Below are 27985 nucleotides of genomic sequence, written 5' to 3'. Positions count from 1 at the left end.
CATGTGTGTTTGGCTTTAGGTACCCATATGTTGGCCTGGCCTTTGTAATTTACACGAGCGTTCCCCCCTGCCGCAGATAGTAAAAAGCTCCTATCTCAAGGCAGTTAGTGTGAAATCAGGCATAAGTTTTGCAGACGACCTATCTTCTCCAATGCTTTGGATTTCGGTCTTTACGACTGCAGCTTCTTGCACAAAGTCTTGGCCTCCATGTTTTCTCTTGCAGTCTGGTTTCTGGTGTAGATAAGCTCAGAAGAGTAGTATCTCCTTGCTGACAACTCATAGGAGATAAGCCTATAATACACTATGAAATGTTCGTGTGAGGAGGACCTCTTGGTAAAGATGGTGGTTTCCATGTGGAATACTGTTGAGCAATGTTCCAGGGCAGGCATTGATCAACATTCTTTAGTGCTCGAGGGACTTGTCTGAATTTCTTGGGATGAAAATCATTTCCAGTAGGTCCCTGGTCTTGCAGGTCTCATCTGGGTGCAAGGATAAGTCATTTTTCTTTTGTATCTTTTCAACACAGTGGCCTTGCAATGTCTCCACACGGAAGCGTTTCAGAAGCGTGACCAGGGTGACTTTCATCATCACCATGGCGATGTACTTCCCCGCACAGGCCCGGGGCCCAAAGCCAAATGGCTGAAAGTACCTGTACGGAACCTAGGAAAACAGTCAGACAGTTAGCCAGAGTAGTAAGGCTAGAGCCATGCCTCCCTGTCTGACTCACCCTGAAAATGCAGTCAGAACGCTTGGTTTTGGCCTCTTGGCCATACTGCTCCTTCACGGAGAGGAGCAACTAACTCAGAGAAGCCCCTTTCTCCCATCCAGTTTGATTCACTCCTTGATAGAGGCACAACCTTGGACAGGAAAATACTCAGCTAGCTCTGTGGGACGTCCACAGCGTCACTACTCTTCCGCCCGTCACGGAGACAAAGATCGTTTTTGTGCCAGGCCATAGAGCTGGTGACAGGGACAAACGTAGGCAGAGGTGTAGATTCCCTGCCTATTAGTTCCAAGCATCTGCATATTTTTAGTTATACAAATATTTAATGGGACTCCTCTGTCTTTCTCATCCCCATTTGGATTTACTTAGTGCCTGGCACTTAATAGATCCTCAGTAAGTTTTTTTTGACCAACTGCCAACGTGCCGCAGGTTGCTCATTTAGAAACAGGATGAATTAGAGAACTGGTTTAATTGAGATCATGTCTCTTCCCCATTGAAAACGGAAAAAGAGGCACAGGGGAACTATCTGGATAATTCAGGTTAAAAAACCTCATTGCCTAAACTTGACATAATGAAGGCAGAATCTCTAGCACACTTCAATTATAGAGAAAGTCCAAGCTGAGGCTCTCCGAGTTCCCAAGCCGGTTTAGAGTGGGGCCTAGTGCTTGTGGGGCCATTTGGGGAACCAAAGGCAGACTGCAAACACCGAATCTGTTCATCTCATCTGATTTGCAGCTGAAGCACATACGGATTTGATTTCGATGGCTTGGGTGATGCTGCAGCTGAATCTACATGATTCTAAAGTGCTCAGTTTAAATGGAAAAGCGGGTTGGTTAGATTAAACAAAATTTGCTGAATTTTAGGCAGATTAAGGGCCTGAATTTTTCACATTTTGACCTATCGTGTGGCCTCCGTGAAGACATTTGCCAGAACTGGAGACCCAGCCTCCTTGGCTTGAGGACAGACATGGTGGCCGTGTTCCAAACTAGGGGAAACGTGCTGTCCTGGTGAGGTGGGAAGGGAATGAGTAAATAGAACGAAAAGCACATGGTACAAAGACGGAACCAGAGCGGATTTAACAGCTGACATTTTCAAGTGTTTTAAGGAAGGGCTCTTACATTCTTGGCAAAGTTTTCCAGAGTAAATTCATTGGGCTTGGGGAAAAACTCGAGTCTATGCATTCTTCCAATATTCAGGATAATGTTGGTCCCCTTTTTCACCGGGTAGCCATCGATGACATCATCCTCTAAGGCTTTGCGCATGACCAGGTCCACAACAGGCTGGTACCTCATGCTCTCATAAATAAAGTTTTCAACCACTTTCAGTTTTTGCATATCATCAATCCTCATGTCTCTTTCACCTGTGGGAGCAGATTAAAAAGGATAAAGGACGTCATGTTAGTTTCAATATGTGATGAGTATTAAAATTCCTGTACTTTCCGCAGAACAGTTTGCTCTTGGTTGAAAAAATTTATATCGTTGATTCTAATGTAAACCAGCAACCTGGGTCTTACGAAAATTCAGATTTGAAGTCAATTATTTTAACACACGAGTTTTTCAGAGAAAAGTCTGAATTTCTAGAAAAATTTTAAAAACCAGGTAACATTGGATCCACATTCCCGCCTGGCAACAGTGGGCTGAAGTTGAGTGTCTGATAAACCTTTTAGAGGGGCGTCCTCTCTGCAGCAACACGTAGAGCTACCCAGTCTGCTTCAAACATTTATCTGCCTGGCCTCTGTGGTTTGTGAGTTTTGTCTCCTACTCTAAATTCTAGAAGACATTCATGCCTTCTCTAGTCAGAGTGAGACGGTGAGTTTAATCAGGTTCAAAGTAATTTTCTCTTCTGGTGTCCTATGCAGTCATCTGTCAGAACATATCAGAGAGTCCCTCCTCCCCATCGCATCAAGGACGTGATTTGGTATAGTGGCAAATCCTCTTCTCCCCACTACAGTGAAAGGCATGCCTCTGGAGAATTAACGGACACCCCGGCTGTCTCAGATTGGCCTGACACTGGTCACAGATGCTCAGATGACTCCCCAGATTGAAAAAGCTTCCAACCATCCTCAAATGGGGTACCACTTTTGCAGAATCAAAATCAACCCAGGGTCCTGAGGCATCCCTGTCTCCTGTGCAACTGTGATATTCAGGAAAGTCTCACTTGGTCAGAGAACTCTTACAGCCCAGCTCCTCACATACTGCTCTCTGTACACTTAAGAGTCTAATGGGCATGTTTATCTGGGATGGGGAGGTAGAGGGAAGATGATGGAGAAGATAACCAAAGGCATTCCTTAGGTTCAGGCTGCTTGAAAGCCAGAAACACTGCCATAAGGTGTAGCCATTTCCCTGGGTGGACCCTCAGAAGCCTTTTGCCTCTGATAGGTAGCAGATCCTTGTGGATGATCCCATTTTTTTTTAAATACAGATAAATTAAACCATATATACATGTTCATGTGGCCATTAAAAAAGACCTTGAAGAATACACAGCAGAATATTAACAGTGGTTCCCCATGGTTATGGGATGAGACGGGGGAGCAGGGTGGAAGGAATCAGCTGATACTGTTTCCTACTTTACACATCTCTCTATTATTTGAAATTTTTCAACAAGCATTTTTTGATAATTAGGAAAACACATCATTTCACATATCATTTTCACATATCTGGCATAGTGAAAATGCGACACAATGACTTGCTTTTTTGTTCTCTGGGTGGATTCTGATAAAGGTTTTGACCTAAGATTCTTAGGACATAGAAACAGATATTCAGACAGAATAGTTTTCTAAACTGTATGATTTATGTGATAAACTTTTACCAACAACAGTCTGGATTTCCTTCATTACTGCCTCTTCAACCTGGGGATGCTTTGCAATGAGAAACAGCATGAAGAATACAGAGACAGACATGGTGTCCGGTGCTGCGATCAGCATTTCCAATATGCACTGGTTCACATTCTCTTTTGTCAGGTCACCACGTCTCTGAACAATTGCAAGGGGAGAGAAACATTGGTAAAGTGAATAAATGTTTCAGAACAGGAGGGGAGGTGGCACTCCAGGATCAACAACCTCAACAAAATGAAATCATAGAAATTACGTCTCTAGGATTGAAATGAACATTTTTTGTAACAATCTTCAGCTGAAAGCTGAATAATTCAACCATTTTCTGTATGTTTAGTGTTTTTGGACTTCCTGGTTTTTATATTTTGTATTGTGCAGACACAGAATAGTTTAAATCTTAAAGGTCAGACCTACCAGGATGTCTGATAGTGGGCTATTTGGGTTGGGCATTATAAAAATAGTAGACCAAGTATCTAAACGCAGAAATATGGAACAATAAACAGGATGGGATTTTTAGACACCTGTACATAGTCATACACATGTTGTTTGGGAATTATGGTTAGTCCAGGTGTGTACCTCGGCAAAAATCAATTCAGTGGCGAAATCCATGCAGTCTTCCAGTTTCTCTGCTGTGGAAATCCTGTGTCTTTTTTCTTCTATCAGAATTTCCATAGCATCTTTCAAATCCTTGCTGGAAATAAAAAGTGAAAATGTAATCTATCGGTAGTCAGTTAAGACATCTAGAAAAATGGATTCATTTGCATTTGTTTAAATAAAATGATCTAATTTAATCAAAGCAATTAGTGCTCATGAATAACTGAATTTATACCTAATTCTTTGCAAATATTCTTAAATTACATATATATATTACACTTCAAGTTAAGAAAGTAGAGTTAGCCAGGATGTATGAATATTGGTAGCAAAATCAAGGCTATCACATCTAGTTAAGAGTTAAAAACTGGTACCAAAAGGCTAAATTGAATATATTTTTTAAAGTATTGATATGATAGAGAAAGAAAAATATTATATGATCTCTCTTACTGGTAGTATCGTAAAAAAAACCAAAAAAGCAAGCTCATAGATACATGGAACAGATTGTTGTTTACCAAGGCACGAAGTAGGGGGTGGGAGCAAAATGAGTGATGGAGAGCACCAAAAGGTACAAACCTGAGTTACAATGAGAAGTCGTGTGGATTTAATGTTCAGGGTGGTGACTACAGTTAATATACTGTATTGCATACTTGAAGGTTGCTAAGAAAATAGATCTTAAAAGTTCTCATCAGAAGAAGAATGTTATAACTATACATAGTGACACATGTTAACTAGACTTACAATAATCATTCTGCAATATATACCAATATCAAATCATTATGTTGTACAATGGAAACTAATGTAATGTTATATGTCTTTTATATCTTAATGAAAAACAAACATTGGCATTATTGCAAGGGTAAGGGGAGAAGAAGACTAAAAAATCCTGTAGCTCTTTACTGCTCTAGAACATAGGAGATACAAAGTAGTTTAGTAATCATTGGCAAATGTTGTATACAGAGGGAGTGTCGATGAGCTAATTTTAATGAAATGGAACAGAACCATTATACAGTCTCATGCAAGAAGTTTCTATGGGCCTGCTGACCATACCAAAGTTACACTAATGACCAAGTTTAGCTGCTGACCGGTAAGACTCTTCAAAACACCAAAAAATCAGACCATAGTGAACGCAGGAACCCTTTACCATCTTGGTTCAAGTCACAATAAGCTGTGGTGGAAACTAAGTGAAGTGTATAAAGAGCCAAGTGTCCGAATCATCCACCTGATATACATCAACTGCTTGAGAAGATATAAATAACATCAAGTTGACTTCCGCCCTGGAGGCTAATATTACTAATTTCAAAACATACAGGCAGGATGAAGTTGGGCCTTCAAACAAGTCTGGGAACTTTTAGAGATGGAGAGTTTAAGATGGTCACAAAGACCTGGAGAAGATACAAACAGAGGGATGGAGAAAGCTAACATATTTAGTGCCTATTATGTGTGATGCTCGGTGCTAATGGCCCTACATATAGGATCTCATTCACCTATATCCCACCCTGGAAGGTAGGATATATTTTACTTTAAATCATTTCCCAAGGCCATTTGGTTACTAAGTAGAGATAGGATGCAAACCAGGTCTGTCTTCCTCTAGATCCCCTGGGCTTTTCACTGGTGGTTAGAGGTGGCAGTGTTTATTGGCTGGCAGCTACACTCTGAAAACACATTGATTATCCTGTAGACCATTGGGCATTTGTCCAGCCTTCTGCTAGACTAGTCTGAGACCACAGTTTTTAAGCCATTTAATTACAATCACAGGATCCCTAAGATACAATACACATAACTAAATATCTCCCACTTTTTATTGAAGTGCATTATGAAAACATCATTTTGTGACTACTGTCATTTCAGGTTGAATTAAGTGAAATTCATTTAGAGGCAACAAAACAATAAAATGATCTCATGTTTCCATTTTTCCAGACACGCAAAGAGAATTTTGACAAATAATAATGACAGGTTCAGGCAACCCTTCTCTTCAACACCAACGCTGCAGTGTCCCAGTCCCAGAGATGGAGCTCTCAGCCTCCTACGTGAAAAGCTGCCCTAGGACAAAGGCTTCCCTTACTCCGTGGTCTGGCCACATGCTGCCAAATTGCAGTAAGTGTTTCATCAGCAACTTAATCAACAGCTCCCTTGAGGTTCTGGAGAGGAGAAAGCTTGCCGAAGAGCCCAGCAATATCTAAGACACAGCACACATCAGTCCAGTCCCACCGAAAAGTTTTCCAAAGTGTGTTACTTACACAGACTTTTCATACTTCCTGTGTAACCAAGAAAACTTAAAGAAGATGTCTGGTTTGAGAAGGAGAGCTTGCCACGCATCAAAATAACCCTGGATTTTAGCCACGATGGCACTTTCTGGAAAAGACAGAAAAAGAGAAGAGCAGTTGAGCAAAAATGTGAGCCCAAGAAGGTTATGCTGGTCAGAGAAGATGCCGTAGACTCTGCTACCATCTGGGATTCTAAGCAGGGCACGGTTCCACTTTCAGAGGGCGTTTCAGCCACGTGAATGTCACTACACAAATCAACAGTGATTTATTCTGCTTGGCATCTAGATTGGCCATGTTAACCAAGATTTGCCATTTTTCAACTTTGTATTAAGAGATACGCTGGATTCTCACATGCTTCTCCTTGCCTGAGATTCCACCTCCCTCCTGTTTTCCTGACCATGGGAAATAAGAAGGGTCCTAGTAATTATGGATGTTGTGGCCTTGATTCTGGCACATGAAAAGGAAAAAATCACACCACTGTGCTGTTTATATTTTGGTCCAGTGGGTAGAATTCATCTTGGACTCTTCAAGGCCTTGTTCTGAGTCTCGTGCACAGTCAGCTCTTAAAGGATGTTTTGAAATAAATTGAATACTAAAGAAAAGAAAACCTCTACTGTATTCAAATTATATAAAAGGGAAGGGTATAGTCGTTTATTTTCAACTGCTAAATATCAGATACAAGGCAGGGTGATGTATAAATGAGACTTCCGTTAGTCCTGACAGTCTTGCTAGGGGAGTGATATGTCATCATTTTGCAGAGACAAAAACTGCAATTCATAGAAATGAAGAAGCTTACCCAACACTGCACAGCCAGTGTGGCAGGCAAGCCCTGGGCTGGAGCCTGGTTCTGTTTGACCTCAGAGCAATGTCCTTTCCTCTTTGTTGAACTGGGTCCCTCAGGCAAATTGAGAGTTTGACAAGGACCGGAGAGCAGAAGGAATATACACATACACAATTTGTATGAGCTAAGCAGGTTCTTAGCACCAGTGTTGTGTCCATAAGTTAACAGAGCTGTACAATTCCCTTCATTTGATCCCTCCTAAGAATCAAGGCTAGCAGGGAACCGAGGAGCAGGAACTTACATGTACCTGTCAAGCCTTGGGAGAGATGTGTGTGGAACAGGCAAGCAGGACCTTCAGAGTCTCTGTCTGAAAGCAGATCAGGCAAGAGGCTGTGACTCAAGTCCTCAGAGTGAACAGGGCTCCCAACTTAATGTCAGTCAGATAAGATTTTTAAGACTCTTGTAAGGAATAATTAAACAGCGGGGAAGATGAGGGGAGGAGAGTGGAGAAAGAGGGAGGTCGTATCGTTTGTCTGCTTGTCCCAGTGTGGTCAGTCAGGGAGCAGGTGTTAAAGCTCAGCTGGTTTGGACAAGTGAGAACACTGTGCCTGTTCTTATGCCTATGATGTGCTTCCTCAGATCTGCACGTGGTGCATGGTCACACTTCCTTTGGGGTAATGTTCAGATGTCCTCTCCACAGAGGCCTTCCTACCACCCTCTCCACAATAGCCTCAGCCCCAGCCGCCCCCAGACCTCCCCTTCACTTTCTAGCACTTTGCCCTGCTTTGTTTTCCCTTCAAGGCACCTGTTATTGCCTCGTGTATTACTAGATGGTTACTTGTTTACTGTCCATAACCCCACTGGGATATAAACTCTTTGAAGGCAAGAATTTTTTTGTCTAGTTCACTGCTCTGTCCCCAGAACCTATGACTGACATAAAATAGACAATCAGTAAATATTAGTTGAATGAATGTATGACTGAATGAACCTGCTAGAAATCAAGTCAGGAGAAATTCCATTCAGCTGACAACAGCAGAATGCAATGAAGGCACACGAGTAATGTTTGTTCTTCTGTTAGCGGTAGAGATGCATGTATGTATTATAGTATTTGTTTCTGTAATGTAGTATGGAAAGCAGCTTTTTGATTGAGACATCCTGCCAGGGTTGTTCTAAACGCTAAATGACAAACTTTGTGTGAAGCAACTTTTTATACTACTTGGCACATAGTAGACACTAAATTAATGATACTTACCATTATCATTTCCAGCAGCAGCTGCACCTTTATTTTCAGTCAGTTAGAGTCAAAGTTCTCACACTTAGTGGCTTCGAGAGAGAGGTGTCTATGTATATTTATGTCCACATGTGTTGCATGTGTTTGTGTGTATATAGATGTATGTAGATATCAAGCCCAAAAGGGTGGTTGGAAATGGTTAAATCATAGGTTTGGTGGTAGGATCTATTCATGACCAAAGAAATGATCACGTCTGTTAACTGTGGGTAGAATCGTATTTCCTAGAGCAATGAGGAGTGATAGAAAAGAAATAAGCCCCTAGAATGGATTTTATAATCTTGTAACGGAGCAAGGCAGACACACCAGGAAGAAATTTTAGGAATGTTAGAAACATTTAAAGAAGAGCAGTGTACAAAACAGCCTGTATTTAGTTGGGTACATTTCCCTTCTCATGCCCTGTTGAATAAAGGGCAGAATGTCAAGTCCCAGAAATGAAAATTTCAGTACCGTCCAGGGGGATCCCCAGGAAGAGCATGTTAGAGGTGTCCAGCATGATGCGCCGCATCAGGGTCAGCACGTCCACGTAGCCCATCTCATCGCGGACCTCCTCCAACCTGTCGAGGTGCTTTGTGATGGAATCAGCACAGACTGTCACCATGCGCACCAGGCCAGGGCCGGACAAAGCTGAAGGGTACACATCAGAGACAGAGTGAGCTATCTCCAACTCCAGGACACACAAAATCAGGCGATGTGGGCTTTTTCTGGTTGAAGATTAATCGATCACAAACTTTTTTTCAGTAAGTAGGTGAAAATTTTCATCTTTTTAAATTCTTTTTCTATATTCTGCTAATTTTCTACTAGCATGTGTCACCTTTATGATGATAATAAATAAACGAATAAATGAGTAAATAAGTAAATATTTTAAAAACACACTTCAAAGTTACACTTTAGTTCTAACTATGACAAATCATTTGTGAGACTGCAAATAAAGCATTTTGTAATTGTGGTTATAAATCACAAAGCACGGATTTTCCATGTTTATTGTATACATTTCCCTCTAAAGAAGGTTTGGATTTGGCCAGGGTGATATTATATGTTTCAGTGGGTATCAGAATATTGCTACAGAACTATTTAAAGTGTATCTTACCTTTTTTATCTAAGGTACTTCCTGTTTAATTGTAGGTCATATGTGTAAAATGCTAGTCTTAAAAATTTACCAGTCATAACCTTCTCTTAATTTTGGTTTCTTCCCAAGCTATTCCCAGATTTATTGTACACAGTCAATGCTGTAACATTGAAGCAATTTTTTGTTCGCTTAGCAGTCTTCCTCATAGGACTGGGAACGCTTTCAGGGCAGTGACAACCTATTATATTAGCATTGTACTTCAAGTCCACAGTATGTGGTGTCCCTTTCTTTGGTGTCAAAGAGGGGAATGAATGAATGAGTGAATGAATAGATGAGTGAATGAATGAAACCAGGTAGAGGGAACTGGCTCTGATATATCCAGTTTCTCTGCTCATGACCATCTGAGCAACTAAGGGGTCGAGATGGTATGTGGTCTAACATAAGAGTTGAACTCTTGTTTTTAAATAGTTTGTTTATTTAAATTGATAATGTAAAAACATGTAAATCCAATATTTTGATAAGTGTATTTTGAAATGAATTTAAAAATGATCCTAATGCTTATGTTTTTACTGCTATATTTTAGAATGTACAATAATTTAAGAACTAATTCTTCATCCTTAAAACAATAAAGTTTTATCGAAAATGGCAAAACTTAAGAAAATGTAAATATTTATACAGAAGGAGGATTAAGTTATATTATGTATGTTAAGTAGATTCCATTATTTGTATAATCATGAAGTTTCAAGAGAAAAGCATATGGTATATTTGCAGTATACACACAGACACAGACACAGACACAGACACAGACACACAAACACAACTTCTTCCTTCACATTATCCCTTTATCTCCTAGGAGGTTATATACTGTTTATGTATCTTCCTTTGTTTCACTAAAACTTGGGCTCTAGTAATTCTCTGGCTTTTTTCATCATAGAATTCTTTTTTAATTTACCACACTTTTTATCTAGCTCCCTCATAATGAGGATGTGCATTGATTTAAGTCCCTAGAATTACCCAGGCTCTTCTTTGTTGCTTCATGGCAATGAAACTGATAAAAACTGGTCTCAGGCAGGAAATCAGACAAACTTGATGGCTATTTATGAGCTTCTAGGAAGATCTCAAGAGAGTTTAACTCTTAAAATCCTCCTTTCTCTCTTTGTTCAAAGTTTCTTTAAGCTGTTTTTAGGAGTAACCTCTCTTTTTTATATCTTTTTTATTCAGACTTGCTGTTAAAGTCAGAGCCTTTAAATAAAACAAATCAGCTGTGCTACAGAGGCCCCTGAAGGCAGACTTTGCAAAACAGGAAACCTGGTGAGTGGTCCTTGACTGTAACCATTTCCATGCCTGTATAAAAAGGAAAGTTTTGTTGGCAGCATACTTCCTGATTTTAGGAGGGACTTGGCACATATGAAAGACCAGGATGCTATTTCCAGGTGACTGTCACATCCACAAGTGGGACAGACGGTTTCTTAATTGACTTTGTTAATTTGTTAAGCAACAATAGGAAACCAAGACAATGGGGTCTATGACAGAATTATGCTGAGTGTTGGTGATGTGCAGCTCTGCAGTGGGAAAATCACCTCTCTGCTGGGACAGGCATAGCTTTTCCCTGTCTCAGCAGCCACATAGGAGGCATCTAGGTTCACTGCCGAGGCTGGCTGGAGGGAAGAGTATCCATGGTGCATGGTCAGACCTACACCCATCTTGCAACCAGACCTACAATTCCATCACTGACACGGTTTCCAGACACGTCTTTGATCTTAATGTCAAAGATTGGTCATGCTTATTCCCAAAGGCTTCAATTCCAGCAGCATGTAGTAAAGGAGGAAATCACTAGATAAAGCGGCTTGTGGTCTGGTCCCTGCTCATCCATTCCTCACTGCGTTGCCTGGGGTTTAACCAGAAGTTCTCTACAAATATATTTCCTTAAATATAAAACTCAGAGGCTGGATCGGATGATATATACACGCCTCCCTATTGTTGCCTGTTAAAATATCTGGAATGCCAGCCACAGATACAGCAAACATTGGCTATGTTAAATCAAATAATATGGATGACACATGGAAGTGACCTTAAGTGTATAGTATATAGACTTTAAATATTAAGTATATAGTATGCCAGTTCTCCTTCACATTGATCAAATTGTGCTTCAAGAAGAACAGAATTCGTGGAGGTTAAATATTTAGGCTCTGGGGTTGTCTCTTAATGTGACCATCTATGATTGGTGGCAAGTGTGCAAGATACTTAATCTATGTTTGCCTCAGTTTTCTCATTTGTTAAACACAGGTGATAAGAGTATATACCACTTGGGGTTGTGGTGGGATTAAAGTGCGATCAAGTGCTTAAAACAGTGCCTACTATACAGATAGTACATGTATAATGAATATTAACTCTTACTATTTCAAACTGAGGCAGCAGAAGTTAAAAATGATTTCAAAAACGGATTATTCTAAGAGAAAGAGCAGGATGTAGCCAGATAGCTTAGTACCTTTCATGAAGTAGGTCCTAACAGCTTTCCACATGACTGGATTGTTGTTAAATATGATGCCTTTATCATGCATGCCGATAAACTGCAACCCAAGTTTGCTGCCGAATCGGGAGACGTAGTGATTGTGCTTCATTACGTGGAACACAGCTGAGGACCTGCAGAGAAGACAAACCTCGAGTTTCATTGTTAAATGTCAGTTGAACACACTGTGAAGTGTTTGTCTACCAGGTGCCTCTGTTAGCAAAAGCATGTTGATCTAAATGAAATGCATAATTTCTAGTATTCAGATTAAATAAGCACTTGTGTTAGCACAAGAACCTCCTTCTCCAATTCACATAGTTCTGCCTACCTGCTTTCTGAGCATCACTTAAGATAGAACACACACACACACACACACACACACACACACAGAGTATTTGTTACTTCTTTTTCTTCTCTAACTCCAAGTCACTAAAATACTACCCTGCACTGTGGTCAGAGCTGCAAGGCTTTAAGAAATGAACCCTCCACGCCACCATATACCTGAGAGCATCCAGCCCCCACGCAGCCCTTCTCCAGACAGTGTGGCCCCTGCAGAAGTGAGCCTCAGAACTGGGAGTTGCTGGTTAACTGAAGCCTTACCTCTTTAGTGTGGAAACAGACCTTCTGCCTTGTGCCACCCACCCCCCAGTGTCCCCCAATCAGACCTGGTCCTCCAGTGGGGCATCATTCTGGGGTGGAAGGATATCTCCTGGGCTCCTCTGATTTGGGCTTGACTGGGTTGGGCCTAGAAGACTCTCTGTGATGGTGACAGCAGCTCTCTTAGGGCTCTGCATCCAGCATGACTCATGAAGGTCTCCAGGGACACAGGGCGTGCTGAGCCACTAGATAGCCCTCGATGTGGCAACCCTGCAACCTGGCCCATAGCCCAGGCTTCCTTGAACTTCCCGGGTCCTCTTCCAGTGCTTCCTATCCCACCCCAGGCCCAGCTATTAAAGCCTGGGATGGACCTTCAGAGGAACTAGGAAAGAGGAGGCAGCCCTTCCCACCCATCTCCTCTGCCAGAACTCTCTTCCTGCCCCCAGTCTCCGTCCAATTTGGGCACGATAAGGCAATGAGAGTTACAAAATGTTGTAAAATCCTAGCTGAAGAAGTCATGGGGCCTGCATGTGTGAGGAGAATATTATCTTCTTAGGATAGTGGTCCAGAAGTCTTCTGCAGAAGAGTCACTTTGTTGAGAAGATGGTTTATTAAGACTGCTTAGAAGTTAGGCTGTGACATTGGATGGGTAAATGGATCATTGAAATAATTTAATAATTGGGAGGATAAAGGATAAGTGGATAGTTATTGTCTTCAGGATAGAGGTGGGGTGGGGTGGGTTTATTGGATGGTGGATACAAGCAGCACAGGAGAGGGTAGAGGGGAAAGAGCTGGGATGAACCTATGTGTGTGAGGGTTTAGGGAGGAGAGGACTCCTGGTTCTCTGCTCAGCAAAAGAGGGACTTTGGGAAAAAGAATGTCTGTTGGGAACTCACGAGGTTGAGAATTGGGAGTGGGTGGTATAAACCTTTTCTCATCTACCAAGTGAAAAATGAAGAAATGCTGCAGGTGACTGTATTTCCTGTGGAAAGGGGCTGAGGCTGGAAGAGTTTAGTGCAGGGCCCAGAGAGAAGCAGGCTATGTGGGTGAAGCCTAAGTGGTGTCTGTGACCATATGAGCTTCTTTCAGGAAACTGGAAGTCCAAGTGTCCTGAGTTAATAAGCTACATGGTTAGCCCTATACGGTGGGTTAACAGTTGGCTACCAAAAGGATGACTCTGCCTTAATGAGGTTGTTCAGTGACTGCCTGTGAAAACACATTCCTCTGGGAGACACGGGGCCAAAAGAGCTCACGCCTGGCTGGGTAGACTAGGCAGTGGGCAAAGTATTAGCCAAACCCTGACATTTGTGATGAATTCCAAAGTCCTATTTGAACATTAAAAGAGAGCCCCTAAAATGATGCCAGTGCTAAGGAAAGTAAAATTATTATATGAAATGAATTCTTTGTTTCAAAAAAGAACCTTATTTTCAAATCAAAATATTCTCTATTTAGTCAAATATACTCTTGATTTGATTTCAGATAATATTGATGAAATTATCCCGAGTTTTGAACAAATTTTCCTCTTCCTAGTAGCTGTAAAAACAGAAACAAAAATCCAGATACTTCTACTTTTATTCCAGGGAATTAGTTTGAGTGATACAAGGTAAATATTGTCCTTTACAGAGACCTCATGCTATAGAAAGAACTGAAATGCTTATTAATTAATAGATATCAGGACTCTAGCTCTTCATACCTTCCCCTACTTCACTCTGTAGTCAAAGCTGAAAGTAAGTCATTTGTATACTCTTTATTCACCAACTCATACCTACAAATTTTAAGTGCTTAGGAGACAAGCAGAATCCTGTTTTTCTGTTCTGACCTTTAGAACTTTTTTACATTTCACAAAACACGTTAGCCTGTCCATTTCTTTTGAGGAAGTACTCATCAATAAAAAACTTAAACCGATTGCTCCCAACAAATGTTAGTTAATAAAGAGCTAATGATTAAAATCAGTGTGTCCTCTAGGGGGCACCACCCTCTCAGTTATTCTGACGCAGAGGCTCTGGCTTGGCAGAGAACACAGCAGGAAAGCCACAAGGGATACACATGCAGAGGGAAGTGTGACTGGCTGAGGACAAGCAATTTAAAACAAGATCACTTTTCAAAAGTAGGCTGACCCTGTCTAACCAGAGTAAATCAGGAAAGTGGAGACGAGAAGGTTGGTGAAGAACTAGGGATGCCAGCCCAGAGTACTCTGGGGACTTAACAGCAGAGACTTCCTTCCCACAGTGTGGGCCGGCCTGTACCACCAGGTGAGGGGGAGGTTGTATTGATTGACTGACTGGGACAGTGAGGATTTCTCACTGCTGAGCAGAGACCGAGTCCCCACGCTCAAAGGGACAGTGGGTAGGTTAGATGTCTTGTCCCTGGGGTCATTATTCTTCTTTAAACGTGACTAAAGTCAAAAGACAGCTCCCAAGATGGCATACTTTTACTGTCTCTTCAAAACGAATAGTTGCCGGGAAGTAAGTTCTTGGGTGGTAAGGAGGAAGCCACCCTCCTGTTGTGAGTTTAAAGAACTCACACACTTGTGGCCAGATTCAAGCGTGATGAGTACTAGAAATATGGGGGAGACAATCAATGGAATAATTGGTAGCAAACATTTAAATACACTTGCCTTGCGTAGACCTGTCCTGTGCTCCATCAGTCCTACGAACTAGTCCCTGTCCTTTGCCCTCTAATATCCTCACTTACCCAGCTTCAATACTGGGGTCATTGCAAGAGAAAAAGAATCCTTATAACAGAGAGATCTGACGGTAATCACCCTAACCTGATCAAATTTCCTACCAGTTATATGGGACTGCCTTTCCTGGTCTCCTGTCGTGATGCAATAGGAAGTGCCCAGGACTAACAAGAAAGCTTTGTGACAAAACGTTTAATCTGAATCACACTGAGCCTTTTGAACTAGTGTTCAGCTTGTAAGCAATGCAGAGAATCAAGAGTATGTTAAATAACACAATAATGAGACAGTGAGCAAAATTTGGAAAGTGGGACATCCTGTAAGACAACAGAGCTCATCTCTTGGGAAGGTCAAGGTCACGGGGGCAAAACGTAGGAGGACTGCTCTTTCAATTTTCGTGTTCATTTGAACTGTTCTACAAGGGAGGTGGAAAAATATTTAACTGTGAATCATTAGAGTCTCTCCCTTCCACGCATCCTCAGTTTCCTAGCCTTCCCCATGCTGTGTTCTAGTTGCCTGGTAAAACCTCAACTCTGGCTAAATCCAACTCTTAGCTCACTGTGTGCTGGCACCTGGCAGCTGAATGGGGCTGGGGAAAAATCCATACACGCAAAGGTGCGCGCACACACACGCGCACGCGTATACACACAGGCAGGACTCAGTTAAGTTCAAGTGGGCCCTTCGTGCACAAGGCAATTCTACTACATTTCCTAGTCCATCCAATCTCACCTTTTTGGATAACTATTTTATTCTTCGCCCTCTCTCCACTCAGCTCCATTCCCTCCCCACTCAGCCTCAGCTAAAGACTTTATTTCCTGTGTTACTAAAAAGCGTAAGCAACTAGAATCTCTGCACCCTTCAACCACCAGGATCTGGGACCATGTATTCAACCTTCCCTCCTGTTACTGTGATGAACTTCTGTGTCCCTTGTCAAGGCCAGCCCCACTTGTCACATGGAGCCCCTTCACATCTTCCCTAACACACTCCTTTCTCCTGTATCATCAGTTTTCCTCTGTAATTCACCATTCCCATCAAAACACGCATGCTATAATATCCTGTATCTTAACAAACAAAAGCTCCTTGGACAGAACGTCCCTTTCAGCTCTGTTCCATTTCTCTGCCTCCTTCTGACAAACTCCTTGGAAGGGTTGTCTGTACCTGCTGCCTCTGATTCTTCTCCCTGGATTCTCTACTACGGTCAGACTTTTGCTGCTGCCACTTTATTGAAACTGCTCTTGTCAAAGAGACTCATGATCTCCCTGGTGCTAAATACAATGCCCCTGTCTCTGTCCAGTCATGTGACACCATCCGGAAGGTTGACAATTCCATCCTCCCTGACCGCATTCCTCACCTGGCTTTCAGACCATCACACTCTCCTAGTTTTTCTGTTCTCTGTGTGGCTGCCCTTCTCAGCCTCCTTTGCTAGTTTCTGACTACAGTGGAGGGTCTGAAGGCTCAGACCTTCTTTCTTAACCTCCCATTCAACTGTGTCCTCTAGGTGAGTCAAGTCAAAATATCCGAAATAGGATCCTGTTACCTCACCCTCCCAGACTCGCTCCAGACATCTCATCTTCTATATAGCACTTCTCTACCTGCTTATAGTGTGACAACCACCCTGGTTTGTCCAGGAATGTCTCAGCTTTAGCGTTGGAAGTCCCACATCGTGGGACATCCACTAGTCCCAGGCAAAGCAAGACACTTGGTCACCTTACTGATAACGTATGTTTTACCTTTTCACTGTTGGTGTGTTAGCAATGTAACAGTGTATTTGGCCAGAAGGGTAGGGATTTGGGGCTGGTTTGTTCATGGTTCCTGGTGTACACAAGAAGGTCTCAATAAATATTTGTTTAGTGAATGAATGGAGAGTGAATAATGACTATGATGGGTTAGCATCATCCAGTACTTGGCATATAGTCAGTTCTCAATAAATGTATATTTGCAGAATAACTAATGAATTCAGTATAAATTTATATATAATTAAAACAGACATATAAATAGTATAACCATAATGGTATATAAATTGCTAACAGACTCACAGATACGACCCTGGTTAGCATGTTAAATGCCAAGTCCCCTTGGAATGCATGCTACTTACATTCTTGCTTGATATTCATGACAAACACTAATGTATACACACGACCTATAGTGTCTTGCATGACGTCTGTAGACCCTCATTCGTTTAGAGCATCCCTGCCCAGGGAATCGAGCACATTTTATCCACAGATGACCAGGTGGATCTTCCCCCAAAGCTCCCAGTTGCTTCAGCAGAATCCTTCCTGACGTCCCCCCACCTGAAGTTCTGCAGCCCCCACCACTTCAGGACGTAGCTAGTTTGGGAAGTTGGGCCATAATCTCAGCACAGTTGTAAAGACTACAGATGTCATATTTTTCAGAAGAGGAAAAATCTGGCAAACGATCCAAAGAAAAAGAAAAAGCTTTGTGAGGTCCAGTGGGGTCTTTTCAAGAAGTACGGGTAGTTCTGGAAGGACCAGAAGAGCAGGCAGGGAAGGAGATGGGGACAAACATGTCCTATTCCTGAGGGGAGCTCAGCCCTTAAGAACAAAATTGAGCGGCTCAGAGGCAATTAAGGAGAACACAGAGGCTCCGACCAGAGAAAAGCCTGTGAGGACAGGACAAGGAAGGAGCTGGGGGAGCGGGGAGAGGGGCAGAGTGGGTTGTTGTCCAGGTCCTCAGCGTGAATCAGCACCTGACTCTGTCAGGGTCGCTACGGTCACGTTCCTGATGAGGACAACAGGGTGGTCAGAAGCCACGTGTACCGTATCGAGATTCCTATTTCAGGAATTGGCTTTGGGGTTCCTGGGAATTTATTTGGTGATCTAAGTATCTAGTGTGTACAGGCAGTTTCTGTTCTGGCCCTCCAGTCCTTCCTCGCGTGCTTCCTTCTTCCCTCCAGGTCTGGACTTGCACTCCCACCCCCTGAGCTAGACTTAAGGGTGAGACAGTGAGACAAAACCACTCCAACCTGCTTAGCTATTTTCCCTAACCCCAGGGAAGGGCCCCACTGCCCTGGAAGCATCTTACTTTCTCTTCTCCCTCACGCTTTGCACGCAGCACACTGGAATCACCTGGGGAGCTGTAGACACTACTGATGCCTGGGTCCCCCCACCCAGAGACTGTAAAAGTTGGGGTGAGGCCTGGGCAGTGGGTGACTTTAATGTGCAGCCAGGGTGAGAAGCACTGCTCTGGGTCCTGAGCTGCAGGCAGTAGCCTTTTGGAGAAATAGCCTGTGGGTCCCTTCACCTGTATCTGAGGGCAGGGGGTGACAGGGAAGGCAGACACTGACTTGAGGAGGGCTGGAAGGCAGTCTGCTGTGCTGGGGAATGAAAGAGCAGGACGCGTGTCCCAGTCCCCCAAGCCCAGTTATCATCGGTTCTAGGACATTTTGAGACTAGTCAGTTGTAAAAGTGAGTCAAGTATTGATTTTGAAAATGAGAACATACCAGATGCACTCCAGTTTATCTGAGCAGCGCTCAGTAGACCAAGGGAAGTAAAATGGAGGACTAACTCTGCTCTTGTTATTAGAGCAGTGGATCTCCAACTGGCGTGTGCCTCAGAGTCACCTGGGGGGCTTGTGAAAAGCGATCTCTGGGCCTCACCCCCAGACTCTTATTTAGTGAGCCAGGGTGGGACCCAAGTATGGGCGTTTTTCACAAGTTCTCAGGTATGTGGATACTGCTGATGGAGGGACCCCGCTCTTAGAACCACAGCCTTGGACTGTTTCACTATGAACCCAGTGAACAACATTTCCACCTGAAGCTATTTATGTTTAAGTGTATAAACGTGGTCTGCCTTAGCTATTCTTTGAAGTTTTACAACACCACACTGAGCGAAACAGAGAAAACCCAGGTGGCTATCTAGGCACCGGTTTGGTCGAAAATAGCATTCTGGTAGAGTAAGAAATATTTGGAAGGGTAGCAGATTTTTCTTCCCTGTTCCCCTTTTTCATGTATTTGGTTCAAAGAATTGGGCTTTGAGTTCATCATGGTGTTTTACAAAATGATGTTTGTTATCTTGGCCTGGAAAAAAACCCAATGTAGTTTCCAGAAATGCTTCACTTACTTTTGGGCGATAGTGTGTATCTGATCAAATAATTCTAATATCATAAAAACCTCTTGCTCAGTTTTAGTTTGTGGGTAAATCTTGTCAAGGATTATAAATATAAAAACTCATAATGTGACAACTTAGAGGTAGCTTTGCTGACAATCTAGGAAATAGAGCTGAGTGTCTAGAACATCTACTGATGTTTGCTTTCTTTTAAACTCTGCGTTTTCTATGATCATTCAATAAGAAAATGACTATTTCACAAAACTAATTCTTCACAGTCAGTGCATATTTGGTTAATCCTCCAGTGAATTCAACCTGCTGAAGTTATCCAGAAAATATAACAGAGCAGGGAGAGTGAGGGGAACATTTTTTCGTAGGTAATGTTGTTCCTAGTTTGCATAATGTCACTCACAAGGACACTGGCACCCAGTCACCAATAGGGTAGAAGCATATGAATGGTGCCTTCTTCCACTGACGACCCTTCTAGAGTTTCTCAGTGCCCTGGCATTAGAAACACATTTGGAAATAGATACAGTCAGATTTCTCTGTCTCAGGTTTTTGTTTCTGTTATTGTTCTTTGTTTTAATGGTTATTTTAGGGATAAAACTCAACATCTTAGGAAAGCAATGAGATGATACCTCTCCCTAAAGTACGTTTTGTCAGAGCCGAATCACGTGCATCTGAGTTTCTATATTCACTGTTCAGGGAGAGTTTGAATAGTTTTGCAGCTCTCCAGAATTCTTTATCTGTGTACCTTGGGCTTCAAGCAAAGCCTAATCATAGCACTTGTCTACAGTTTCAGAGTTTTATCTAGAAATTACTCACCTTCATATAAGTAGTAAAAATATAGAAACAAAGATGGCCAGATATCACAATAAGTTTCTTTTCTAAAAGATAAAACCCCAGCCTTGATTATAAAATATGTCCCTGATTAGTAACAGACTTACTTGCTGATAATGAGTGTTTCCTCTCCACATATCCAGACTCTCATGAATTCTCCGTACATCTTGTTGTAGTAGTTGGAGGCACTGCCGATCCCCATCCACAGGAACCTGCAGTGGGAAATGAGGGGCCCAATTCCCAGACAATAGCCAGGACCTAGGGAAGTCATCAGATCACAGTCAGTATTTCAGCAACACCAAAAAGACAAACTGCTCGAAGTTACTGCTGTTTCCTGTTGTTTTTCTCTAAACGTTCTTTTACATCTTCTGATGTATATAGGTGAATCACACATTTGAAAAACGATTAAAACAACAGCTTAAGCTTAACATGAGGATCTGCAGCTCCATGAGTGAGAAACAGTCCAAGGTACGCACCGCTCCAGTTACATTTGGTCTCTGTCATTTCATTCCGTATCAACTGGAGCAGGTGTCTACTCTTTTCTTGCTGTGTTAAGTGGTGTCCGTGAGTTTCAAATGCAGCTCAGTCAGTCCCTCTAGTAACAAGCAAGAAAACCAGGACAAGTGATGTGTTGACGGATCGATCTGGCTGCCTAGTTTTATCTGAAAACTTTGTGTTTGAAAGCACAAGTCTGTGAAATGGGTGGGTTTGAATTAGGTTGTGTTTTGGTGTCATCCTTTTAACTGTGAGGAACATGGTCTGCAAAGATAATGTGCAAACAAAAAGCGTTCATTTCTCTTTTTTTTCCTCCTTCGAAAAGGATTCCGTTTAAGAAAAGAATCTCAGCTAAATCTCATTAGATCAAATAAAGTTAAGCACTGAGGAATTAGGCAGTGGGTCTGATCAGTGTCTAGACCAGAGTCTGAGTTCAGTGATGTGGTTTTACTGAAGAGCAGTGGCCCTCACACCCTTGCTTATGTAGACGGTGACAGAATTGTGAAGAGCACGAATCCAGTGAACAGCCAGCGAACTTGCTGTTGTTTATATCAGAGAACAAACAGGGTGGCTGATTTTAGTGGTGGTGGTGAAAAGTGAGTCAGAAACTTTTTGGAATGGTTTTAGGAGCTTTATTGTAAAGTTACAACATTTCTATCTCTTAGTCCTTTAATTGCATTCTTTCAGTGAAATGGTCATGAAGCCAAACTCACACAACTGACCAGGATAGTACAGTGATGTCACATTATGGACAAGAGTTATGTAATTATCTATGAAATCTAAGTTTTTGTGTAAATCATCTAAATTGAAGCTTAGCCCCAAATTTGGCAAAAAGGTTTACTCATAACCTTGCAGTAGCTGGGTAAATGTGGACAAGACTGTCAGAATTTTTTTTTTCTGTCTTTAAATTTCTTTGTTAATGTCTATAGGACAAAACAAGGATTTGGGTTCTTTGGGTCAAAAGTTCTTAATCTTAGAATTGTTCTGATAACACTGTATTGTTAGTAAATAACTGACAATATTAAAATAATGTCGTTAAGTTCTCAAAAAGAATTAAGCAAGCAGTTTTGATTTTATACATATTTCCTTAAAATGTCATCAGATATACTGACCTCTTATTAACTGAAATGTGCATAATAACAATATACTTTACTAAATATTTATAGCTTAAAACATTGTAGATACTCAATAAATTTTTCCTGAATGAATTTTTGAAGTTAATTAGACACGTGTAAAGGATAAAGTTTTGAATGGTATCCTTATTTAGAGTATTTTAGATGTATTACATTTTGGTAAAAATGGAAAAATATCATTTTATCTCATACATTCAGTCCATGTGAAGTCAAACATCTTTCGATTCGGGAATAGACTTAGTCAACAGACATTTACTTAGCATAAACATACGCTAAGCCCATAAGCAACAAAACCATATAAATGAAAGGCAGTGCTTTTTATGTTTTATTTAAAAGTTTGGTGCTATATAGAAAGTCTTAGTATTTAGGAACCACAATTCAGATTTCAAATATGACAGTGGAAGACCTGTATCTACTGAACATAGGCAACCTTACTCATCCAGGAGACACTGAGCCGTTGCTAGGTAAAAACACTAGCTCTAAGTTAGAGACTGGAGATGGTATGATAAGTATAACTAGTGTGATTCTTTCATTTACTTGTATATTTTACACCCTCCAGCTAGAGAGAAGGATGCTCTAGGAGGGGAGAGATTTTGGTAGGCTATTAGGTGAATACTGGTTGCATCCACATTAAGCTGCCCTTTGCTTCTCAGATTCAGGAATGCTTATCTAGGCATGCAGTGACTGCGGGAGCCTCTTGCACACCCTGAGAGGAGCAGTAAATACTTCACTGCATTTTTCTGCAGAAACAGCCTCCATGAAGCCAACAGCTAGGACTTCCCACCCACTGTGGCATTCCATGCTAGGTATACACCCTAAAGAAACCTGTGCACACAAACGTTCATAGCAGCACTGTTCACAGTAGCCCCTAACTGGAGACACCCCAAATGTCCATCAACAGTAGAACGGACGATTAAACCATGAGATGTTCATGCGTACCATATGAACTGCAGCTGCATGCCACAACCTGGATGAACCTTATAGGCATAAAAGTGATCCAAAAAGCAAGATAGAAGAATAGTAATGTAAGATTCTATTGCTAAAACATGTGAAACCAGGCACAATCAAGGTATATTGTTTGGAATGTGAAATTAGGTGAAAAAAACTATAAAGTAGCAAGAGAGTGATCGTCACAAAACAGATGATTGTTTACTTCTAGGGGTGAAAGAGGGTATGCTTGAAAAGGCACCTGAGGGGCTTCTGGGATGCTGCTAACATTTCTTGTCCTGGACTGTGAGGACCCATTTATTTGTGCACTTTTCTGTAAAGCAGATTTTTAATGGGGAAAAGGGGACTTTGTCGCCATGTCCTTTACCCAGTGCCGCCTAGGGATGTGGTGCTCAGGGTAGAGAGAGGTTCTTGGGGAGAGATGCACGTGTAAGTTTGGGCATGGCCCTGTGTCCTTGGGGAAGGGACAGCTGCCAGGTGGAATCTTGGGCAGAGATCTTTGAACTGGGGCAGTTTCCCCAAATTGAAGCTTACAAAACCCCCAAGTAGGAGTGACTCTTTTCTCCCCCAGCCATCATAGCCCTCCCTGGCACTAAGTCCTTTGCCTATGTGTGTCATCTTTGCACACTCCTTGGCCCCCCGCCCCCAGCATCAGATATCCTAGGGCCTCTCGGTAAAGGGAGGTTGAAGAAGCTTATATCTGAGTCCCAGTTTCATCACTTACTAGCTGTGGACATCTACCCTCTGTAAGTATTAAGGTTCTTCATCTGCAAAATAGGCCTCAGCACACCCACCTCACCAGAATACCAGGAGGTTCACAAGAGAACATGGCCGAAACTGCATGAAACTGCTTTGAAAACTGTAACTTACTTAAGGGCTTTGGCTCATTATACCCTGTTAATTCTTTGGTTTTCACTGACCTTGAGAATCCCCAACCTATAAAACCAAGAAGCCAGAGAGAGACAGTGGTTGGAGGAATCTAGCAAAAGAAATCCAAAAGTATTGGTCAGTAAGAACCATCCAACAAGAACAGTGTCCTGACCTTCCTTTCCCCAGCCAGGAGTCACAGGATCTCAGTCTGGGCCACTAGAGGGCTCTGAACAGACTTCACATTTTCCCAGGGAAAGCATAGAACTAGAAGCTCCCTGGTAGCAAAATGATCATCCACCTGGGGTTTAGGACTTCCTGGTGCGCCCCCCCTCCCCCCGCCCCTCCTATTCCCAGTTTCCTTCCTGCTGAGGTGCTGGCAAGTGATTTCCCTTCTCTGGTCTTTAGCCCCTCACCTTTGGAAAGAGGCGTTTGAACACAGTTTCTCATACTTATCATAAGGATTTGCCTGGACAAGGCAGATGCCCTCTCTGGGCTCAGTTTTCCCTTCCCCAGATGAAGGGTTTGGGCTCCTCACTTTGCTCTCAACTCTGACTGCTCAGGAAGATCACTCTGGGAGATTTTTTAAAAATCCACATGAGGACTCACCTCAGGCAGGGTTGAGAACCACAGGACTATGTGCTCTAGAATCCAGACCCAGGACACTTTGCACCAACCCCACACTCCCACTCAGCATCACGCTGTGAAGAGGCCCACCACACGTGAAAGTGTTTAATGACCATGCTCTTGAAATAAAGCCTTATCATATGTCTTATTGGGTTGTGGTCACATGTCTGCCATGAGGAATTTTCCCAGATAACTAAAATACAGTCTGGTATTTGTAGGTTAATCTGATAGTGTGGGGTGGTGGGGTTTCTACTGGAATTATCTGGGTAATTATATTATGTTCTACTTTTGATTGATCCACAGAGCTTGTTGAAGTTTCTTTCAGGGTGTGATGGTTCCAAGGGAACCCTAGTGGTCCCATTTTTCTTCCACTGTCCACGTCCCACCCAGCCCTTGTAGTGGCACCAATATTACAACCCAAGAATAAAAGAAAATGAAGAGCGGGTTAGAGAAGGGCTAAGTTCAAGAAAGGGAGAGGGCAGAAGACAGGGATGAGGGAAAGTGTGAGGGAGAAGGAAGGGAGTACAGAAGGCATTCCAGAGATATTTTCACCTTCAGAGCAAAATTGGAGTATATTTGAGTAAAGAGGAAAAAACGCCCTAGAATTTTACCTTGCTCCATCCCTTCTTAAACTTACTTTAAAGGGTACTTGTGTCAATTCTATTTTACTAAAGTAAAGTGTGGACTGAAAGGGAGTATCTAAAACATTTTTTGATATTTTTATTTAACATGTGCAGATAACTGGCTTAAAAATATTTCCTTGAGTCCTCACTCGCTAACATTGTCATTGTGTTTATCCATCTCCTCAGCTTTGTTCTTTGTCCTTTTGTAAAATTTCCTTTACCCTCATGGGCCAAAAGCCCAAGCAAAAAATCTCCTTAAGTACAGAACTAAATGACTGACTTACCTGGTATTGAGGATGTGTCCTCATGATTCCAAACCAAGAGGAGAAAGGCAGCGAGCAGCAGGATTGCCATAGCGGCAACAGGCACGCCTCCGGACACCATGCTGGTGATGTTATAATAATGCATTGGGTTCAGCATTTCCAAAACCATCTTGTGTTGCTTGATCTCAGGGGAAGCAATTTAAAGTCCTGTGGAATTCAGAGGGTCAGAAAAATTAGAGAATTCTTGAAAACGTACATTTAGTACTTCTATTGCTTCAGAGGATGCTGTACTGCAGAGATGGGTGCTTTGTTTTATAACGTGATTGGACACTTAGACAAGACAAATTTGTGGTTACAAGTCAAAACAAGTAAGCCCAAGAAAGATCTTTTGGCTTGAAGTGCAGCATTTCTGACCTTGGTAGAGTCTCAGGTTCGTTTAGACGCTTAGTCTGATAGAACCTTATCATCTTGCCCTTGAGTGGGTAGAGTGACTGAAATCCAAATTAAGAGCCAAATTTCTTACCAAAATACATGAAAATTAAGCTCATTCCAGAGGTAGAGTCATTCCATGACTTAGGCTATCTTTTCCCCCAGAGGCCAAATCAATTAAAAAAAAAAAGCAGTTCCTCGCCCACCTTTTGCTCAAAATTACGTCCTCTAAGTAGTAAGCTTCTCTAGTAAGAAGGAAAACATCTAACTTCTCACTATGTTCATCCATTCTTTTTCTGAGTCATTGAGCATCTTTTTGATCTTACCTTACACTCTTTACCATATAGATTGATTTCACCATTTCACTTAGTTCTTATTCTGAGGTTTTCTCTCATTCCTTCATATGGAATGTATTTCTCTGCTGTCTCATTTTGCCTAATTCACTGTTTTTATTCTTATGTGATTGGTTGGTTGATTTTGTTCCCCAATCATGGTGAAGTGGCTTGCTTATGAAGGAAGTGTTCTATGGGACCCAGCGTTGCACTCCCCTTGGTCACCCAAGTAGTATGCTTTAGGAGTGCCCCCTCTGTGGGCTGCGTGGGTCTACCTGTTGTAGCAGGGTGACTGCTGTGGGAATGGCGATTGACTGGGCTGTGCCCTGGTCAGGTTGGTTGCCAGGTCCTGCCTTGGGCATAGGCTGCCACCTGCAGGTAGGCGGGGCTGGGTCATGAAGTGACTGGCTACAGAGTCCTGGGAAAGGGGAGGTCCTTGGGCTAATGCTGGCATAGTGTTGGGCAGAGCTTGACCCTTGAGTGGCGAGCTGTGGGTCCAGAGCTCCCAGAATTGGGTCAGTCTGTTGATGGGTGGGGCCATGGTTTGGGAGGACACCAGGCTTGGTGTCCTCTTCCTGGTGGGCAGGGCCAATCCTGACATGGCTGGCTGTGAGGTCTGGGGTGACACAGAGCAAGTGACAGCCTGCTGGTGAGTGAGCCCAGATCCTGGCATGGCTGGCTTGTTGCCCAAGGTGTCCTGGAGCTGGTTTAGGCCTGTTGTTGGGCAAAGCTGAGGCTCAGGGCATTGGGGGTGATACTGACCTTCTGGTAGGTGAGGTGGGTCTTGACACATTGGCTGCAGGGTCGTGGTGGTTCTGGGGCTGTTGTCATCCCACTGGTGGGTGGGGCTGGGGCCCAGGCATTTCAGGGGCTCATTCCTAACCACAGGTGGGTGAAGCCGAGGTCTGGGGTTTGTACTGGCAAACTGATGAGTAGAGCAGTGTCCAGGTTTCTCTGGCTAAAGGGCTACTGTTCCTGGACCTGATGTTAGTCTGTTGGTGGGCAGTGCCAAGACCCAGGGTGTCCTGGGGTTCATGCTGGCCCACTGGTGAGTGCATCAGATAATGACACAGCTGACTGCAGGGCCTGCTTGTGGGTGAGACCAGGTCCTAGGCCTAGTGGTGCCTCACTGGTGGGTGGATCTTTGTGTCTGGCTTGGAGATCTGGGGTTTCTATTGCAGATGCTGGCTGCCGAAGGGCAGTACCAGGGCCAAGTGGGTCTCGGGTCTAGTGCCACCCACCGGTGGGCAGAGCTGTGTCCCAGGTTCTCTGGCTGCAGTGCCTTGGGCTTTCAGGAGTTAGTGTCAGCCTGAAGGTGGGTGGGGCCAGGGCTGGAGTCTAACCCCTAGTGGTGAGATCAGGTTTAGCGCTAATGCAGGCCTTCTGGTGGGTGGGCTGGATCTGATATCTAGCTTCATGGTCCTGGACGTACTAGAGCTACTGGTGAGTACGTCCAGCCCTGGGGCCGCTGGGTGTTCAGGTATGCTTTAACAGCTGGCCTGCTGGTGGGTGGGGCATTGTCCCCACCCAGCTACCTGCCTGGCTTGGGGCTTTCCAAGACTGGAGCAGACTCGCTGGTGGGAGAGGCCAGGTCCCTTGACCAATAATCTAGGTGGAGAAGTCCACAATGGTAGTTACTAGCACCAGTGTTCTCTTGGTGGAATGCTCTCTCATTAATGACTGCTGCCAGCGTTTAAGTCTCTAGGCTCGGTTTGAATTGCCTCCTGCCTCTCTGGGAGGCTCTGCAAGATCAACAAGTAGGTCTGACCCAGGCTCCTTTCAAATTACTGCTTCTGCCCTTGGTCCCAGAGCATGTGAGATTTTGTGTCCGCCCTTTAGGACTGGAGTCTGTTTCCCACAGCCCTCTGTCTCTCCTGAAAGTAGACCCACTGGCCTTAAAGTCATATGTTCTAGGGGCTCATCTTCCTGGTGTACGATGTCCTGCTGGGGAGCCCAGTGTGAGGCTCAGACCCCTGGCTCATTGAGGAGCATCTCTACAATTATGATTATCCTCCCCTCAGTGGGTT

At 43.0% G+C, this 27985-nt stretch overlaps 2 protein-coding genes across 4 annotated transcripts in view; one reads left to right on the top strand and one right to left on the bottom strand.

Moving 5' to 3' along the window:
- Nucleotides 1–27985, top strand: part of GLDN (gliomedin) — a 293878-nt gene that overhangs the window by 61878 nt on the left and 204015 nt on the right. For all 3 annotated transcript variants that reach the window (XM_072962427.1, XM_072962426.1, XM_072962439.1), the window contains exon 2: nucleotides 10772–10861. The gene's annotated coding sequence lies outside the window, so the exon portion shown is untranslated. The remainder of the gene's footprint in view (nucleotides 1–10771; nucleotides 10862–27985) is intronic.
- On the bottom strand, nucleotides 77–25366 carry LOC140696793 (aromatase-like). The gene is made up of 9 exons (XM_072962446.1): nucleotides 25219–25366; nucleotides 20349–20499; nucleotides 12039–12193; nucleotides 8932–9108; nucleotides 6386–6500; nucleotides 4131–4245; nucleotides 3533–3695; nucleotides 1843–2084; nucleotides 77–660 (listed from the first exon to the last, which is right to left on the bottom strand). Exons 1-9 carry the CDS (start codon nucleotides 25364–25366, stop codon nucleotides 403–405), a joined length of 1524 nt encoding a protein of 507 aa, XP_072818547.1. The 3' UTR covers nucleotides 77–402.

Source organism: Vicugna pacos, chromosome 6, assembly GCF_048564905.1.
Source record: "Vicugna pacos chromosome 6, VicPac4, whole genome shotgun sequence".
NCBI lineage: Eukaryota > Metazoa > Chordata > Mammalia > Artiodactyla > Camelidae > Vicugna > Vicugna pacos.
This window is presented reverse-complemented; position numbering and strand designations above follow the sequence as displayed.

Bases quoted from the DNA above. Each gene is read 5' to 3' on its own strand.
- LOC140696793 (XM_072962446.1), bottom strand. From the start codon at position 25,366: ATGGTTTTGGAAATGCTGAACCCAATGCATTATTATAACATCACCAGC. The intron at 4,246-6,385 runs GTAAGTAACACA...TTTTATTTCCAG, and splicing joins AGGAAGTATGAAAAGTCTGT to CAAGGATTTGAAAGATGCTA. The intron at 661-1,842 runs GTAAGAGCCCTT...CTGTTTTCCTAG, and splicing joins TGGAAAACTTTGCCAAGAAT to GTTCCGTACAGGTACTTTCA.